Below are 17,898 nucleotides of genomic sequence, written 5' to 3' on the forward strand. Positions count from 1 at the left end.
ACAAGTCTGACACAGGAGTCAAGGGCCTGGCCTTTGTGCAGCTCCTCTGGCAGGTACCAGGTGTGGCCAGGACAGGTGGGGCTGGGGCCTGCCTGGCCCTTTAAGAGGGCCACCGGGTGGTGGGAGGGGGGAGAATTCTGGTTGCCTAGCAACAGGAGGGCTTGGTGTGTACTGGTCTCTGGGAGACCAGAAGCCACATCCTGCTTGGGGACCCAGTGGCTGGAGCTGCCCTGCTGAGTGAGCTGAGCGGCCCCCCTCCCTCTCTCCCCACTCCTGCCTATGCCTGGGTGGCGCCATGGCACAGACAGACATACTCCTGACCAAGGAGCCCGCCCCACAGACGGTGCCAGCATGCCAGCTGCCCCGCAAGCTGTACGATGTGGCCCGAAACACGGGTGCCCACACGTCCTCGGGCCTGGCCACCTCCGGCTTCCGCACAGCCAAGTACCTGCTGGACGAGTGGTTCCAGAACTGCTATGCCCGCTACCACCAGGCCTTCGCCGACCGTGACCAGTCGGAGCGGCAGCGCCACGAGAGCCAGCAGCTGGCGGCGGAGACTGAGGCGCTGTCGCAGCGCACGCAGCAGGACTCCACGAGGAAGGTGGGCGAGCGCCTGCAGGACATGCACGGCTGGAAGTCGGAGCTGCAGCGCCAGGTGGAGGAGCTGGTCTCCGAGACTGAGCTGCTGCTGGCCCAGAAGCAGCGGCTGGAGCACGCCCTGGACACCACGGCCGGGCCCTACTCCATCGTCACTGACAACCTGCAGTGCCGCGAGCGCCGTCAGCACCCTGACCTCGTGCGTGACTGTGTGGAGATTGAGCTGCTGAAGGTTTGGCCGCCCGGTCCCCGGAGCTGCAGACCAGCCTCCCAGCCCTCTCCAGGGAGAACGACCTTCCCCGTGTCCCCTCCTCGACTTGGCTGTGCACAGCCTCAGTGCCTGGGCACCATCGGGAGCCTACACCCTCTGCACACGTGGGGACACTCAAGCACATGCCCAGGCACAGAGGGGCGGGATGCCAGAAGCACCCTGGGGCCTCCCCATCTGGGGGCAGGGGCGGAACTCGGGCTGCCTGAGGGCACGGGGGAGGGTGCCAGGTCTGGCCTTCCCTTGGCCTGGTCCCCACAGTGGGTGCTGGGCAAGGCTGAGCTTCCTGCAAGGTGGGCCAGTCAGGCCCTGCTGGGTGAGGGGCGCTGTGGCCTGGGTGCCCCCTGCACGGGGGTCAGGGCTGGAGCCTGGTGCTTGTCCGCTCGGCCCAGTCCCACATGCAGGGTTCCTGCTGTGCCTGTTCCACCCTGGCTCCCACTCGGGGCAAGGTAGGGCCCAGGCCACGGTGGCATTCATCCTGGAACATGTGTCGAGATGTTGGCCTGAGGCAGGCCTGGTTCCCCTTCCACAGACCCCAGGAAACCAGAAGGGCCTAAGCTGGGTCCCAGGGGTGGCTGGCTGGGGTTGGGATGTGTGCAGGGCAAGGGAGACCCTCCTGGTCAGGTCGTGGTGGCACCAGTACTTATTGGGTGATCCCTCAGTTACCCCAGGTCCCATCACCTGCTGAACTGCCCCTCTGGTCACCCTGGGTCATGCAGATGAAGCCTGACCCTGAGTTTACAGAGGCGGAGACCTACCACACCCCTACCCTGCCGATGTCCGTGTTGGAAATCCAGCCTCAGACCAGCGTGCAGGTGTGGACGGTGAAGGTGGGGTGGAGGCCTCGTGCATCCCACAAAGAGACCCGGCAGGACATGTCCTTGGGGCAGCTCCTAAGGACCAGGGGTCACCCAGGCCAGGCCCCTAATGCTGGCGGGGAAGGGCCTCAGCTGTGAGCAGGTTGCAGCCACAGGCACTCATGAGACGTGGGGAGACGCACACACAGTCAGGCACCAGGGGACCCCCTCAAACCTGGGTGCCTCCCATAAGCCCAGGCCCTTCCTCTGCCCTCTGCCCATGGCCCCACCCTCACACTCATTCACTCAAGAACCTCCCAAGGCTCCAGGAGTGATGGCTCTGTTCTGAGCCAGGCCCCCCGCCCAGCAGTGCATGGACAAGAGTCAGGACAGGACAGCGAGCCCACGGGTCAGAACTGGACACAAGGGCTTAGAGCCCAGTGGAAGTGAAGATTCAGATCCAGGGAGGGCTTTTCCTCCGCAGGAAATGAACCTGTCAGGGAGGCAGGAGGAAACACAGGTTTCCCGTGTGTCCTGGGTGTGTGAAGGTAGTCCCAGGTGGGGACTTAGTCAGTAGGGTCCTCAGAGGCTATTGCCAGGGGCCGTGGGTAGGCGCCAGTGATGGTCCAGAGCCCGGGGGTGCTGCGTGCAAGTGGAAACCACCTCTGGCTGATGCTCCCCACAGCCCATAGAAGACCCCCAAAGAACCCACTACAGTGCCCCAGACAGGGTGCTCCAAGCCCAGAATAAATCTGGTAAGAGAACCAGGCTCGCCCCCACTTTCACCAAAGAGACTGGGGCCACAAGCGGGGCCACCAGCAGGGCCCAGTTCCACTGGGCATCACCCCAATCTCTGCTCCTCCTCAGGGTTTAAGAGCCCAGAGGTCCTCAGACTCTCACCAGGGCCGGGGGTCTTCTCCCTCAGGAGGCCGAGCTCATCCGGAACATTCAGGAGCTCCTGAAAAGGACCATCATGCAGTCCGTGAGCCAGACTCGGTGGGTCTGGGCAGCTTCCAGAGCCTCCCTCGGGGTGACCCCGTACCCCTACCCCTCAGGCCACTGTGGGCAGGAGGTCGGTGACCCAGCCCTGAGGCTCCGAGAGGTGACAGACTGTCCCCGGCCACAGCCAGGAGCACAAGGTGGGGAGGGGCACTGGGCAGGTGGGGGTGGCCAAGGGGCCTGGACATCCAGAGCCAGACCAGCACCCCGGGGCCCACCGTCAGCAGATGAAGCCCCCTTGCCGCCTGGGGGCTGGCCATGCCCAGCGTCAGGGTGAGCCCAGCTCCCCACCCGCCCTGACGCAGCCCCTACCCGCTGTCCGCCGGCAGGCTGAACCGGGAGCACAAGGAAACCTGCGAGATGGACTGGTCTGACAAGGTGGAGGCCTACAACATCGACGAGGCCTGCTGCCGCTACAACAACCAGAGCCCCAACGTGCAGTTCTACCCACACTCTGCCAAGCTTGAGGAGAGGTGGGGCTGCGAGACGCCGCCTGGGCTCCCCGCCCCTCCACTGGGGGCCCTTGTGCAGCTCTTCTGCTCCTGGGGTGGGCAGGCGAGCGGCGGGACCCCCACCCAAGTGCCGGGCACACAGGGTTGACCGTCCTTGCTGGGCTTCACAGAGGGAGGCAGGACCCAGCATTGGGGGCGGGGTGTGTGTGTGTGTGTGTGTGAGTGTGAGAGAGAGCCTGTGAGAGTGTATGTGAGTGTGTGAGAGAGTAAGAGTGTGGGTGTGAGACTGTATGTGAGTGAAAGTGTGTGTGTGTGAGAAAGTGAGAATGTATGTGAGAGAGCGTGTGTGTGTGCATGTGTGTGAGAAAGTGAGTGTGTGTGTGAGCGCGCGCGTGCGCGCAGGGGGCGCGGGCTGCAGCTCCGCGTGCGGCCGGCAGGGGGCGCGCGGCCACCGCCCGTCGCAGCCACAGCCGTAGGGGCACGAGCGCGGGGCCCACCGGGCGGCGCAGGAGGCGCCAGGAGCGCGCAGAGACCCTGCGGGCGCCGTAGGGGGCGGGCCGCGGGGCCGCGACGTGGCCCTAGGACTGCGGGTGGTCGTTCGTGCCGAGGCGCTGGGGACTCGAGGTGTAGTGGGCGCGGGGAGGCCCTGGTAGGTGCCCCAGTGACCGCGGTGTCGACCCACTCCCGCCACCCGCAGTGCCTCCACGCCCGAGACCTGGGCCAAGTTCACCCAGGAGCACCTGTACCGCGCTGAGCGCGAGCGCCTGGCCTCGATCAACCTGCGGAACCTCATCGACTGCATCCTGCAGGACACGTCCGAGGACCTGCGGCTGCAGTGCGACGCCGTGAACCTGGCCTTCGGGCGGCGGTGCGAGGAGCTGGAGGACGCGCGCCACAAGCTGGAGCACCACCTGCGCAAGGTGGGGCCTCGCGACTGCGCGCTGCCCGCGGCCAGGCCACGCCCATCGCGCAGCCAGGCCGCGCCCAGGCTATGATATAGCCACGCCCATCGCGCAGCCAGGGCACACCCAGGCTATGATATAGCCACGCCCATCGCGCAGCCAGGCCGCGCCCAGTCCATGACCAGACCCCGCCAGGGCAGCGCCTGAGACTGGCTTTCCGCCAGTAACTACAAAGACCAGGCTCAGAATGGGTAGCCCAGACCATCACATTCCCACTGCCCACTATGCCCTGGTCACAGCCTGGTCTGGCCCTTGCCCCACCTTGGCCCTGTCCATCCTGGGGGACCCCTAGTCAGGGCCCCCCCATCCGCCCTCATTAAGCTGATGGGAAAACCTAGTGACATTTGAGGATAGTGGCATTGCCACTGGTGTGACTGACACGGGGGAGGGCTGCAGGCCAGAGCAGGGAAGGTGGAAGGAGGTGATGAACTCGGCTATCTAGGGGGCGTCCCTGATGCTGGCCCTGGCTCAGCAGGGCCCTGACCCCAGGCTGTCTGGGTGACCTTTGCTGCCTTTGTCTCCACAGCACCTGACCAGGGTTGGAGTCTGGTGACCTCAGGGCTGGGGCTCTTAGGACAGCCACTGTGTGCTGAGCTTTGCTGTCCTCCCCCAGCCCCACCCCAGGCCTCTAGGTGCCCATGGCAGGGCTGAGGTGGCCATGCACACCCTCCCTGCTTCTACACCGCCCCCAGAGCCAGGGGGTAGGGCTTGGGGTGCGGGGTGACCCACGGAGCCATACTGTGTGGGTGAGACCCAGGGCGACCCACGGGCCATCCTATACGCAGACGCTGCGGGAGATCACAGACCAGGAGCACAACATCGCGGCGCTAAAGCAGGCCATCAAGGACAAGGAGGCGCCTTTGAAGGTGGCCCAGACCCGCCTGTACCAGCGCTCCCACCGGCCCAACGTGGAGGTGTGTCGAGACGCTGCCCAGTTCAGGTGCTGTGGCCGCAGGGGCCGCCCTGGGCTGGGCCGGTCACCCTCCACCACACAGGTGCTGTCCACCCACCCCCAGGCCTCCTCAGCCTCTGGGGCCCCCTTGAACACCCCCTGACACACAGCCCTGCAGATGTAAAGAGGAAAGACGCTGGCCCCACCTCACCCCCCACCCCACATACGGGGCTCCCATGTTCCCTCTCCTGCCCCAGCACCACTGGACACTGCATGTCCTTTGGGGGACACCATGTGGGTCTCTAAGTGCCAGGGCAGGCCACACTCCCCACTTCACCCTGGTCTGGAATCTCGGGGTCTGGGAGGCAGAGCTCCCTGAGCCACATGGCCACCCCAACCACCTGTCCTAGCCCTCCACACCTCTGACGTCAGGGTGGACGCACCTCTCCCTCCCAGCCTGGCTTCTGGGTCTCCCTTGGGGCTTTTGGGGGTCCTTCTACGGCCAAGTGTATTGAGCAGGATGCCCTGCCCGGGTGCCCAGCCTTTGGCGCCCTCGGCAGGTCCGGCGTCTGGGGTGGTCCCGTTCAGCCCTCCTCTGCCCGCAGGCTGGCAAGCGAGGTGGAGGAGCTGAACCTGTCCCTGGCAGCGCTGAAGGAGAAGCTTCTGGAAGCAGAGCAGTCCCTGCGCAACCTGGAGGACACGCGCATGAGCCTGGAGAAGGACATCGCGGTCAAGACAAACAGCCTCTTCATCGACCGCCACAAGTGCATGGCCCACCGTGCCCACTACCCCACTGTGCTGCAGCTGGCCGGCTACCAGTGACCGCCGGGTGCAGGGCCCCCCCTCCTCGAATAAAGAGCACGTTAGCTTTCTACACAGGGTGCGCGCCTGGGCAGGTGCACTTTGCCTGTGGACCCCATTGTTCCCGCCGTGGGAGGCCAGGGGTCTCCTGCCTGGGGCACCCCCAGTCCCCACTTGGGGACAGGGGTCAGTTGAGGTCCCCCTCATTGCCCTCCGCTGACCACCTGGGCCACCTGCCAGATGCTTCTGGGGGAGCGTTGCTTCCCGTCAGCACTGGTCACGGCCTCTGGGCCCCGCAGAGGCGGCTGAAGCTCTGTTCTTCGCCGTACCCTGGACGGTCACCCAAGGCCAGCTGGCACTCCCCTCTCGTTAGCGGGGGCGTCAGAACATGGTGCTGGCCTGGCTCCCCCCAAGGGGCTTGGCCCCCAGGCTGCACACTACAGGCCTGGGGCAGTGACTGCCCAGGGAGCCGTGGGACCGCTTCCTGCCACCCCCACTTGGCACGGGGTGGGCACCAGAGGGCACACCCGAGCTGGGGGTGGGGGTGTCCATGGCTCTGGACAGAAGTGGGCGCTGCCTCTGGGGTGCCCTCCGAGCAGCACCAGGCCCTCTCTCTCCCCCTCCGCCGAGGCTCTCTCCCTGTGCCCCCTGCTAATGAGCTCAAGGGGGCCGCTTCCCTCCCCAACAGCAGCTCATCAGCAGGACTCAGGCAGCCTGCATTAAGAGGCCGGGAGATAATAACCCAGCCGCACACTCACAGCTCTCAGACCCCATTATCAGCCGAGGCCGCGCTGTGCAGAGCCTCCACCAGCACCCAGGGCATCCGTGTCCCAGCCCCCACCCCCCACTGGGGCCACTGGCGGGGAGTCAAGTGGAGGTGCTGTGCGAGGCTCATTATCTCCACAGCCCGGGAGGCCGGGCACTCATTGTCCGCAGTTGTCTCATGACCACCCATGAGGGCGGAAATCTTGTTCTCTTGTAGAGACAAATGACCAGGCCCTGGAGCTGAGGGATGGCCCTGGGCTGCTGCTCGGCACGTTCCCGAGGCGGTGGCTGCATCTCTCTGGGGAGTCAGCAGCCCTGGGGAGGAGGCAGACAGCTACGCCCACCCCCAGGGATTCAGGCCCTGCAGGAGTGGCACAGGGGAACACCAGGGCCCTGAGGGTGGCTGAAGCCCAGGGACATTCTGGCCACTGCTGAGTCTATGGTGCCCATTTTACAGACGGGGAAATGAGGTTGGACGTAGGGAATAGTGGAGCCCAGGCGTCCACCTCTCTCTGGGTGCCCCAGAAGCCCCCAAGACCAAAGTGGAGCAGGTAGAGAGGAGCCCCCGGCCCACCTCTGGGCCCAGCAGCTTCAACCGGAGCCTGGGTTAGCCCAGCCCCAGCGGTAAGGGTTGAGGGGCAGGGGGTGGCGTCTGCAGAGAGTCCTCCGTCCAGGCCACCCGATCTGGATTCCAGCAGAGCATGTCCTTGCTCCAGACAAGGACAAGGCGTGGGGATGGCTGAGCACTGCTGCAGTGTGACCCCTCACCTCCAGGGGCCGGGGGCATCCGGGAACCTGACCACAGCCCTCACCAGCTCTGCTCTCCCCAGCCTGACATGAGAAACCCCACAGGCGGGGTCCCCCATCTCCCCCTCTACCCCAGCCTGCCTCCATGGTCAGCAGCGAGGAGGGCACAGGGTGCCTGTGGGGAGTGCCGGACCCTGGGCTGTGCCCAGATCCGCAGGGGCGAGCAAGCCAGCCCCAGATGCCCGCAGCCTGCCTCCCGGAAGGTAGCCCCAGTTCCCCAGGCCATGTCAGTGCCCCGCCACCAGGCAGCCTGGCTTGGTGTGGTGGTGTGGGGGGGGATGCTTCTCAGGGAGTCACATGGCCTCGTGTTCAGAGGCTGAGGCGCCAGGCGCTGCCCGGGGCCCAGTATCCAGCTGCTCAGGCCCAAGCAAGCATGAGGCCAGGTTCTGGTGTAGTCACAGCCCCCGCCTGCCACTGCCTGGGGCGCCCTGTGAGTCACTCCTGCCGGAGGGGTCTGGCATCACAGGCACATAATCCTCATCCCCTGAAAGGCTGGGCTACTGCCCAGGGCCCCCAGCAGTGTATCACAGCCTCTCACTCCACTGGGCACCACGGCCCTGTTACGGTGTGGTGGGAGGTGGGGGCAGACACCACAGCCTGGCCAGATGCTGCCCCCTACCCCCCAGCGCCACCCGCCAGGCCCAGCCCTCACGGACCAGCCAGAGATGGGAGGGCGCCGCTGTCACCAGGTGGGCTTGGCGCCGGTGGGCGGTCCGTCTCCAAATTTGGCCTCTGGCCTCGTTGCCAGTCTGCATTCAGCCACTGCTCCAGCCTCCCCGACTCCAAGTCACCGCAGCCCAGATGGCGGCCAGCCCCACAGTTCCGGCCACCCCAGGCCCCCAAGCCCTGCCACGAGAGGGCTGGGGGAGGACCCCGGAGCCCCCAAGGCAGGGCTGCGCAGGTGGCAGGCCGGGCGGCGGGCAACAGGGCCCTGTGAGCCTCCTGCGGGGAGCTCGGAAGCTGGCCCGAGGCCTGTTGGTCTTGGATGGCCCAGAGGGAAGCCACGGGTGCCTGGGGCGGGCATGAAAGGGCTCTTTCACCGGCCTCTGCGCAGAAACGCCGGAGACCGCCAGGCAGGCAGCAATACCCGGTCGTGAAATGGTAACGGGGGCGTGGGGGTGGGTGGGGGTCTTCACAGCAACCTTGATCAGGGTCTGGGGTAGGGGCCCCAGCAGCACAGGCCTGCCTGCGGGGGTGGCTGCCCAGGAGACACCCACGCCAGTCTGTTTCCTCCATGGGAGGGGTCTGGGAGGGTCCTGTAGGGTCCAGTGTGGCTCGGGGGTGGGTGAGGCTCTGCGAGGTTTGAGAAGGAGGTGGTAGAGAGAAGGGGTCCCAGGTGCCAGGAAGGCTCAGCTGGGAGTGGGTCTCAGACCATGTGAGAGGAAGGCCTGCATCCTGGGCTGCAGTCCTGAGGGCTTCCTAGAAGAGGGGGCCTGGGTATTTGCTCAGGATGGCCAGGGTACAGGAAAGAGTGAGGACCCCGATCTCACACACTTGCCCTTGCAGGCGACCAACCCTGCCTGAGCCTCTCGGATGCAGCCCTTGGGGGAACAGGGCAGGCAGAGTCCATTTGCCAGGAACACTGAGGCCCGGGCCCACATGGAGCTCACCCAGGGCCCCCAGCAGCTGGAAAGGGTGGCTCCACCTGGTCAGGCAGGTCCCCCGGGGGAGGGGACGTGGAGGCCGGAGGCTCAGGACTGGCAGAGAGTAAAGACCAGCTTCTGTACAGCTGGGTGGGGGCCAGAGCAGCCTCTCCGGTTACCCTCCCTCCTGGGGGTCAGGATGCACGTGTCCCCTCTGCCCAGCAAGGCATCCCAGCAGACACTGCCTCATGTCGGGCCCCACCCAACACGGGCCAGGGGCCAGGCTGCCCAGAGTGTGGGGTGTGGGGTCTGGGACATACCCTTCCCTGAAGTAGCCCCTCCTGGAGGGCTCTGGTCAGTCCTGGTGAGGGGGGCTTGGGGGGCTGTTTCAGAGCCCCCACCCCCACTCAGCGACCCCAGCATCTGCCAGGTGTGGGGTCTCTGGCCATGGCGGCTTTGGGGACCTGGACTCCCCAACTGCAGGCACTGAGGGTGCCCGCTGCCTCCCATAACTAAGGCCTCAGGGAGGGAGGGGCATGAACAGGGAGCAGTGCCCAGGAAGTGTCAGCTCCCACGGGCAGCTGCCTCAATCCTTGCTGGGGCTCGGGTAGGGCGGTGCCGGGCCCTCCCAGCAGTGGTGGCCCCCAGGCTGTGTCAGGGAGGAGTCTCAGTCCCAGGGAGGGACCCACCAGAGGTGTCAGGGCAGGATGAGAGTCCAAGATGGGCTGACCGGGCGCTCTGTGTGGGATGAGGCTCTGGCCAAGCCCACCGCCCCTCGAGGGGTCCCAGCTGTCCCTCCCCACCCAGGCAGCTCCCTGGGCCCCCCACTGTCTCCCCCATGCAGGGCGCTGCCAGGCTGCTGTGGGGGGCGCTGGGGGCTCAGCAGGGAGAGCCCTCCACTCCCCGCATTCCTCTCCCACCCTCCTCCTCCCTTCCTGCCCAGCCCCAGGCCCTGGCCCGGATGGTGGCCCCTGCCCTCCTGCTGCTCCTGGCACTGCCCGCTGGGGCCTGGCATGGCCTGGGGCTGCCCCGCCGGCCGTGCGTGCAATGTTGCCGTCCAGCCTGGCCCCCCGCTGCCCCCAGCCCGGGTGCCCACCTGAGTGATGGGGACGCGTGGGCGCAGCTGCCCCGCCTGCGGCCCACCATCGACATCTCGATCCTCAAAGGTGAGAGTCCCTGGAGGGGCAGCCTCCCCTGCCCCCGGCCCTACAGGGACACCTGTGCTGAGGGGAGGGGACAAGGCCCAGGGCGGGCTCTGGGAAGGTGAGGGGTCCCCAGGGGACAATGGACGGGTGCCTGCTCCCCGCTCCCCATGGCCGCCCCCCCCAGGTGGGCAGAGGGTGTCCCAGGGAAGGGGCTGTGGACAGGGGCCCTGAGGCTGCCCTCAGCCCTGCCCCCATTGGACGGGAAGAGGCCTGGGTCCCCTCTGGGGGCGAGAGAGGCGGGGCTCTGGGAGGACCGCACCCTGGGGGCTGGACTGCCAGCTGCACTGAGCTTGAACCCCAGTGCTCTCCTCCTTCAAAGATCAGTTCAGAGCCTTCCTCTGGCGGCTGCCTGACACCCCTGGCCCCACATGACCATCAGCACAGACCCCAGAACAGCCAGGCCCTCAGGGTGTGGCTTCTTTCTCTTTGCCCCTTGAGGGGAGTGGGTTAGCGCTCCTGAGAGAGGAGAATTAGGCCCACAGAGGCGAGGTCACTTGCGGGGCCGCGTGGCCAGAGAATCTGACCCTGGGAGCCTTGACCAGGGGCTTCTCCTCACCACCCCCCGCCCCTCCCTGGCAGGTGAGAAGGGCGAGGCGGGGGTCAGAGGTCGCTCTGGCAGGAGCGGGAAGGAGGGCCTGCCAGGCTCCCGAGGCCTCCGGGGCCGCAAAGGCCAGAAGGGGCAGGCGGGGCTGCCTGGCGCACAGTGCCCACGCACCTACGCGGCCTTCTCGGTGGGCCGGCGGGAGGGGCTGCACAGCGCCGACGCCCTCCAGGCGGTGACCTTCGACACGGAGCTGGTCAACCTGGACGGCGCCTTCGACCTGGCCTCCGGCCGCTTCCTCTGCACCGCGCCCGGCGTCTACTTCCTGAGCCTCAACGTGCACACCTGGAACTACAAGGAGACCTACCTGCACATCATGCGCAACGCGCGCGCGGCCGCCGTGCTGTACGCGCAGCCCAGCGAGCGCAGCGTGATGCAGGCGCAGAGCCTGCTGCTGCCGCTGGCCGCGGGCGACGCCGTCTGGGTGCGCATGTTCCAGCGCGACCGCGACAACGCCATCTTCGGCGAGCGCGGCGACCTCTACATCACCTTCAGTGGCCACCTGGTCAAGCCAGACGCTGAGGTCTGACGGCCCGGCCCCACGCCAGCCCCCAGGGCCCACCCTCCCGCGCCCCCCGCCCAGGATTGGGGCCAGCTGTGATTGAGCGCCGCCCGCGTGCACATGCTGAGCTGAGCGCGGCCCGGCAGGAGCAAGACAGACCCACCAGCCCTGCTAGACACGGACCCCAACCGAGGGGCCCCAGCAAGAGATTCCGGAGCAGACCCGCGTTAGGGCGCGTGGTGGGCGCGGTTGGGGCGGGGCACCTCCCCCGCTAAGGAGCTCCCCCCACCTCCGGTTCCCTTTCCGCTTATAAAGGCTGTGCCAGGCCTCGCGCTGTGAATTACAAAGCACCCACTGGGTGCTGGGCTGGACGCTGGGGAGGCTCCGGGGGAGGGGTGGAGCGCGCTGAATTCCAGGGTGCTCAGGGCAGCAGAGGCCATGGGACAAACGATGTGGAGTAGTTGGGCAGCAGGCCGGACCAGGACAGGCCTCGGCCTGGGTGAACACACTGACAGCCCCGGTGGGTTGATTTTCTGGAGCTTGCGGCATCCCCTGGTCTGTCTTGAGTGGGCTGGGAGGAGCATGCGCGCCTGAGCCCGGGGAGCCCCAGACCCCTGGAGTATCACCTCCCACTTGCACATGCTGAAGCTGGGCCTGGCAGGGACCCGCAGTGAGCAGGCTGGCCCCGTCCCTGCGGGCAGGCGTGTGTGGACTGGCCAAGCTTTCTCCACTGGAGGCCCCCGTCCACTCAGCAGTAGGAGCAACCAGGCCGCCCCGCCCTCGGGTCTGCTCCGAGCCTGTTCCTTTCCTGCCACGTGTCCTGCAGCCATTCTAGGACCTTCTGTCCGGCCTCTGTGGCACCACCACCCACTGCCTCCTCTCTGGGCCCTCCCCAGCCTCCCCTCCTGTGGCCTCTCCGCCCAAGTGAGGATGCTGAGCTGGTGAGGCTGCCAGAGCCCTGGCAGGAGCAGCGTCTGGAGTCACCAGAGCCTGGTGTGCTGGCTGAGGTCCTGGGCCAGGCAGATGTGGCTGGAGCTGCAGGCTGGCCAGGCCGAGTCTGCTGGGGCTGCTGGGTGATGAACAGGCCGGGGCCTCCACCCTGGGGCCCTGAGCCCACAGAACACTGCATGTCGGGTCCTGTCTCCTCATCACGGCCTTCCCCCGCCCTGCCCCAGGAGCACAGCCCATGCTGAGACGGTCTCTGGCAGACCTCCCCAGACCACGGTCATATGCTGGGGGGCTGGGGAGGGGGTAGGGGCCCCTTGTCCCCGCGCTGGGGGAGGAGACACAGCTGGGAGCACGGTGCCCCTTCCCTGCCACATGGAACCCTGTGACCCTCAGGAATATCCGCCCTGAGTGAGGCTGGAGCCAGGAGCGTCCACACACACCCATGGGCAGTAGGGCCCACTCTCCCAAATTCCCAGACCGGGGTACCCTGGACAGGTGGAGATTTTGAGGTCCAGCGAGGGTGTGTAAACCCCCAAGTGTGTGTGATGCTGGGATCTGGATCCCCCTCAAACAGGGCTGACTCCTCTAGTGTGGCCTGGGATGGGGGAAGGAGAGGGCCCCCACTGGAGAGGGGCTACTGGGACTCCGAGTCTGCAGGGAGAGGGGGCTTTCAGCCAGCAGCCTATTGCAGGGGCTCAAGGCCTGTGACAGTCCCACCTCTGAGGCTGTCTCTCAGGCCAGCTCTGGACCAGGGTTGGGGGCTCCTGGGGTCCCAGGTATAAGGCCCTTGCATTCCATGCAGGCCCTACAACCACCGCACCAGCCGACAGGGACATCCCAGGAGGAAGCTGGAACTCAGAGGCCTGGGTCCTTGAGCTCAGGCCTGGGAGGGGCTGTGACCCCAAATCCCAAGCACAAGCAGGGTCTGTACCCCAAGATGCAGAGCATGGGGGACAGGGTTCACAGTGATGCCCGCCCCCAGGAGCCCCAAGGCCCAGCTGGGCCCGGCTGTGGCGCAGGGCAGGGGGCAGCAGGACTCTGGGGGGCTTGCTGTAGGGGGTTGGGAGCTGAGTGGGGCACCCTGGACTGGTGAGCCCGGCCCCACTGAGACTAGAGGGTGCTGAAAGAGCCCGTGGGGAGCCAGAGGGCGGCCCTGGACACCTCCCCAGCCCCGCTCAGTACCGCCCACCCCCCGCCAGTGATGCTGACTTGGGCCGAGGAGCCTCAGGCTGCACTTTGGCCCTTTGGCCCGAGTCCTTTTATGGCTGGAATAGTTGGACACGCCCAGGGTGCCTGGCAACCAGCAGGGCATCAGAAGTGCTACGAGGGGCCACAGGGGCCGAGAGGGTGTCCCACGGCAGAGATAAAGACACTCACACAGGAGTGTGAGGGGTGGAAGGACCTCCCTCCATCCTCCCAGGTCTGGACTCCCTGCCCCCAACCGGGACCCCACCCGCCAAGTGCTGCAGGTCAGCCTGGCTGGGCGGGGGCGGGAGGGCTGCCTGGTCCAGCAGCCCAGGCAAAGCCAGCTCTCTCGGGCTCCCCGTCTGGCCTCGGGGTGCACTGGGCCCTGATGGTACAGGGATGGGAGGCATTCCCATGAAATCTGCGGATCCGCTGGCCGCTGGACCTCCCTCTCACCTCACTCTGGTCGCAGGGCCTGGACCAGAGGCACTGGGGCAGCTCCACTGAGCCCCTGAAACAGCTCTGCTCCCCTTGCTGGCCCAGAGGGCAGAGCAGGCCAAACAGACAGTGTCCAATCATTTCCAAAGTCAAGGCCACCCCCACCCTCAAAGGACCGGGGCCAGGTGGGGGCTTCCCTGAGCGCGAGCAAGAAGCCCGTAGAGGCTGCTGGTCAGAGTCTCCATGCCCGGGACATGCCAGGGACACTGCGGGTGGGTACAGGAGGGGCGGCAATGCCTGCCTCCCCCACCCCCGGCTTAGTTAAAACCCACGACTGAGAACGGGTGGGATGAGGGGAAGGCGTCATATCCACAAAGTGATGAGACGCTCCAGACTCAGGAATCCGTGCCGGCGCTGCTCACTCAGGAGACGAGAGGGTGAACAGCATCCTCGAAGCACCGCATGGCGGCCTGGGGCGGGGTGGCAGGGACCAGGATGCACCTGCCCCTGGGGAAGAGAGCTGGAAACGACTGGAACATGGGGCAGCCCAGAGGCAGAATCCTATGGAAGCCGTTTCCCGTCTCAGTTGTTATCCATTTGGTGGAATTCCAACAAAACATCCATTTTTAGAATTTGGGTGAAAGTCGTACACCATAAAATGTACCATTTTAAAGTAAACAAAGTGAAAGTCGCTCAGTCATGTTCGACTCCTTGTGACCCCATGGACTATATAGTCCATGGAATTCTCCAGGCCAGAATACTGGAGTGGGTAGCCTTTCCCTTCTCCAGGGGATATTCCCAACTCAGGGATCGAACCCAGGTCTCCCGCCTTGCAGGTGGATTCTTAACCAGCTGAGGTAGCAGGAAAGCCCGAAAAGTGAACATTTAGGGTGTACAAGGGCGTCCATCCAGACAGTCTCCTTTCCAAGTTGCTTGGTCACCATCATCTGTGTCCCTCCTCTGGGCAGGGCCTCCAGCGGATGCATGGGCAGACAGGTTCACTGTCCAGGGGGCTGAGTAGCCACAGCACAGCTCCTGCGAGCCTTGGCCCCTCTCGTGACACCTGTACCCACTGGACCCCTGCCTGGAGCCAAGGACCCCTCGGCATGGCTCCTGGGGGCTCAGCTGGGAGGGTGGGTCCTGGGTTCCAAATGGGGAGAGGTCAAGGGGCTGTGCAAGCTGACCCTTCCTCTGGCCACCCTCTCAGGCCCGATGACCACCAGAACATGGATCCCCACGGGCCAGGTCACCTTCCAGGTGCCACGTGGGTGGGGGGGAGAGGATGGGCCCTCAGCCCCCAGGATGGCTGCTGCCCTTGGCCATAGGAGGACCCTGGGTCCAGTCTGCAAATGTCCTTTCATTAAACCCCCCTCAAGCTGCCCAATGGAGGGGCTGCCTGTTTCCTAGGCATGGGGGGAGGGGACACGTGGGGGCATAGGAGACACGCGGGGTGCAGAACAGAAGGGAATCGGGCCAGTCCCCACTGCCCCACGGTTAGTTTCCTTCACCTGGACAGCCAGCCCCTGTGGCTGGCCCTGCCCCTCCCCTCCTGCGGTGTCCCCGCCCCTGCACCCAGGTCTGGCGCCCCACACCCTGTGGTCATGGCCACGGTCTGTCGGGTGTGCAGAGCTCAGAGAAGAGACGGGCTGAGAAGGGGACTCAAGCTCCTGCCCAGAGGTAGGAGCCAGGGAGGAGCTTTGCTCCAGTGGAGACCGTCCCCCGCCCACCAGTCAGGACCCACGCAGGCGCCCAGGTGGAGCCCCCAGACCCCCATCAGCGCAGATATAACAAATGCATAGCTGTCACCACCACGGCCGGATGTGCAGCCTAGTGAGTGGGGAGGGGTTAGCCTGAGAGCCCAGGGTGGGGGGCAGCGATGGGGACCCCCTCAGGTTCCTAGACAGTCGCTGGACCTTCAAGGTGAGGACTCCACCTGGACAGTGGCTCACAGTGGCCAGACCAGCCCTGAGGAGCCAGGACAGCACAGAGAGGAGGCAGGCTGGGGCTGGATCCCCACAGGAGGAGCGGGTCACAGCCTCAGTGGTCTCTCCAGGGCCTCAGCCCACCCAGCCCTTGAGCCCCCGGGTTCCATGGCGGCCCTGACAAGTGACCAGCAAAGACCCTGTTCTCAGTCAGTCAGCTCCCTGACACTCTCAAAGGGCATCCCAGCTCTCAGCCCCCAGACTCCGTGGGAAGCTCTTCCTGGTGTCTACCCACAACCTGCCCGCCTCCTGTCCCCAGACACCCCAGGATGGGTCCCGCTGACCCCTCCAGGGATGCCCTCCCTCAGCCCCCAGGGTGGACCACAGCATGGGTTCTGCCCTTGGGGCTGCGCCACGGTCCCCCACCCCCCCGCCCCCCGGCAAATAGCCAACCCTCAGCCCATCCTGATCCCGGAGGCAGCCTCACCCTGTCCTGCGGGCCGGATTTCCTGAGCAAGGTCACTCTGGGAGCCACTGGAGCCCAATGGCCAATAAAACCCATTGATGCGGAGAGAGAGACAGTAAAGCAGGTCACCCCCTCCGCTGAGGGTGTTTGCTCTGCCCTCCCTACCCTGCTCGGGGCCTGGGGCCCCAAGACCTGCAAGCAGAGTGGTGCTCTGTGGCCCCCACAGCTGTCCCCAGCCTGTGCTGGGCGTGGAGGGCAGTGGACGGGCCAGGCTGCGTCCCCACACCCACTGTGCTGTGTCCACGGCTCTGTGGGCTCACGTCCTTCTGGGACACTCCTGTCCCTGCACCTCGACAGGCCCTCAGGGGTCCCAGGTGCTCACTCTCTCCTGTTCAGTGCCCCCCCCGGGCTGTGGGGACTGTCCACACTGGCCAAGCCCGGTCACCAGCTCCCACCCAGGCCACCTGGCATCTCTTCTTCCACCTGTTGAGTCCATCAGGCCTGAGCACACACAGGCACACACACTCACACGTGCACACACAGGTACATTCACACATGTGCATACATATTGACACATGTACACACATACAGGCACACACTCACATGTGTACACACCAGCACACACACATTCGCACAGGTATACACACATTCACATGTGTGTACACACACATCCACACATGCATCACACCCACAAGCAGGCACATGCACACGCATACACACCCACACAGTCACATGAGTGTATACACATGCACACACACAGGCACACACACTCAGACAAACACACAGGCATGTCCACACACACCAACATCCTCACAGGCAGGACTGGCGAGGGCACTCTAGCATCTGCACCGCCCGGGGAGGGAGCTCGCCATGTCAAATCAATTGGGAGAAATTGACCCGAGCAGATATTTCCGTGCCATCTGCTTGCTCCCCAAAGTCATTCTGAGCAGATGGACTTTGCATCCAAGCCCACAGGTGGCCTGACCGGTGAGGCGGGTGACTGATCGAACAGACTTGTTTTTCCCAGGCACCCACCCCTGCACGGGATGCCTCTCCCCTAGGGCCGGGCGGGGAGGCTTTGGTCACCAGCTCCCTGTGATTGACACCAGGGTCTGTGGCCTCCAACCCCTAGGCAGAGCCCAGGTGGGGCCAATACTAAAGTTGGGGCTAAGGAGGTGCCAGGACCCCACTCACCCAGAGTCGGGGACAGGAGCCCCAAGTGAGCTGCCCACTCCCCCTACCCGGCAGCCGTGGAAGCCTCGGATGCACCGCCCACCCTCCGCATCCTCAGGGCCACACCCTGCTTCTGCCAGCCCGGCCCAGCGGCTCCTCTCCGCAGGTGTGGACGCTCCCCTCACTATTATCTGGGCGTCCTGCTGCCCGCCCCACCCAGCCGCCCGTGATCTGCCCGCTCTGATGTGCACTGGTTTCGATCAGCTCCAGGGACGATATTTGCTCTGGGAAAGAGTCAAACATTTATTCTCTAATTTATTCAGGGAGCGCTTGTCAAACACAAGCGACCTCGTTACGTGATCTCGTTTCCAGGGCTTGGCCTCGGTCTGGGGTCCACACCAAGGCCCTGGCAGTGCTGACCCTGGCTCTCCCCTGCCCAGCATGGCGCTGCGCGCTCCCCGTGCCCCCTGGTCTCTGCTTCCTCCTCTGGTCCAGCCGTGGACCCCAGCTGGGGGAGGGACACTGGGCAGGGCTC

The 17,898-nt window shown here is 65.5% G+C and overlaps 2 protein-coding genes across 2 annotated transcripts; both read left to right on the plus strand.

The window, feature by feature from the left end:
• The first annotated feature begins 209 nt into the window (after nucleotides 1-209).
• On the plus strand, nucleotides 210-5,818 carry TEKT4 (tektin 4). The gene is made up of 6 exons (XM_055409096.2): nucleotides 210-829; nucleotides 2,588-2,658; nucleotides 2,991-3,134; nucleotides 3,811-4,033; nucleotides 4,861-5,015; nucleotides 5,573-5,818. The coding sequence occupies exons 1-6, from the start codon at nucleotides 296-298 to the stop codon at nucleotides 5,787-5,789; spliced, it is 1,344 nt and encodes a 447-aa protein (XP_055265071.2). The 5' UTR covers nucleotides 210-295; the 3' UTR covers nucleotides 5,790-5,818.
• Nucleotides 5,819-9,884: 4,066 nt separating this feature from the next.
• On the plus strand, nucleotides 9,885-11,258 carry C1QTNF8 (C1q and TNF related 8). The gene is made up of 2 exons (XM_055408861.2): nucleotides 9,885-10,089; nucleotides 10,708-11,258. The coding sequence occupies exons 1-2, from the start codon at nucleotides 9,885-9,887 to the stop codon at nucleotides 11,256-11,258; spliced, it is 756 nt and encodes a 251-aa protein (XP_055264836.2).
• The last annotated feature ends 6,640 nt before the right edge of the window (nucleotides 11,259-17,898 follow it).

Source organism: Moschus berezovskii, chromosome 27 (genome assembly GCF_049115385.1).
Source record: "Moschus berezovskii isolate FMDL1 chromosome 27, NW_MosBer_1.0, whole genome shotgun sequence".
In the NCBI taxonomy this organism is placed as follows: domain Eukaryota; kingdom Metazoa; phylum Chordata; class Mammalia; order Artiodactyla; family Moschidae; genus Moschus; species Moschus berezovskii.

Coding starts and splice junctions, on each gene's coding strand:
- TEKT4 (XM_055409096.2), top strand. CDS start 296: ATGGCACAGACAGACATACTCCTGACCAAGGAGCCCGCCCCACAGACG. Junction 830..2,587: donor TGGAGATTGAGCTGCTGAAG/GTTTGGCCGCCC, acceptor CTTCTCCCTCAG/GAGGCCGAGCTCATCCGGAA. Junction 2,659..2,990: donor CAGTCCGTGAGCCAGACTCG/GTGGGTCTGGGC, acceptor GTCCGCCGGCAG/GCTGAACCGGGAGCACAAGG.
- C1QTNF8 (XM_055408861.2), top strand. CDS start 9,885: ATGGTGGCCCCTGCCCTCCTGCTGCTCCTGGCACTGCCCGCTGGGGCC. Junction 10,090..10,707: donor CGACATCTCGATCCTCAAAG/GTGAGAGTCCCT, acceptor CCTCCCTGGCAG/GTGAGAAGGGCGAGGCGGGG.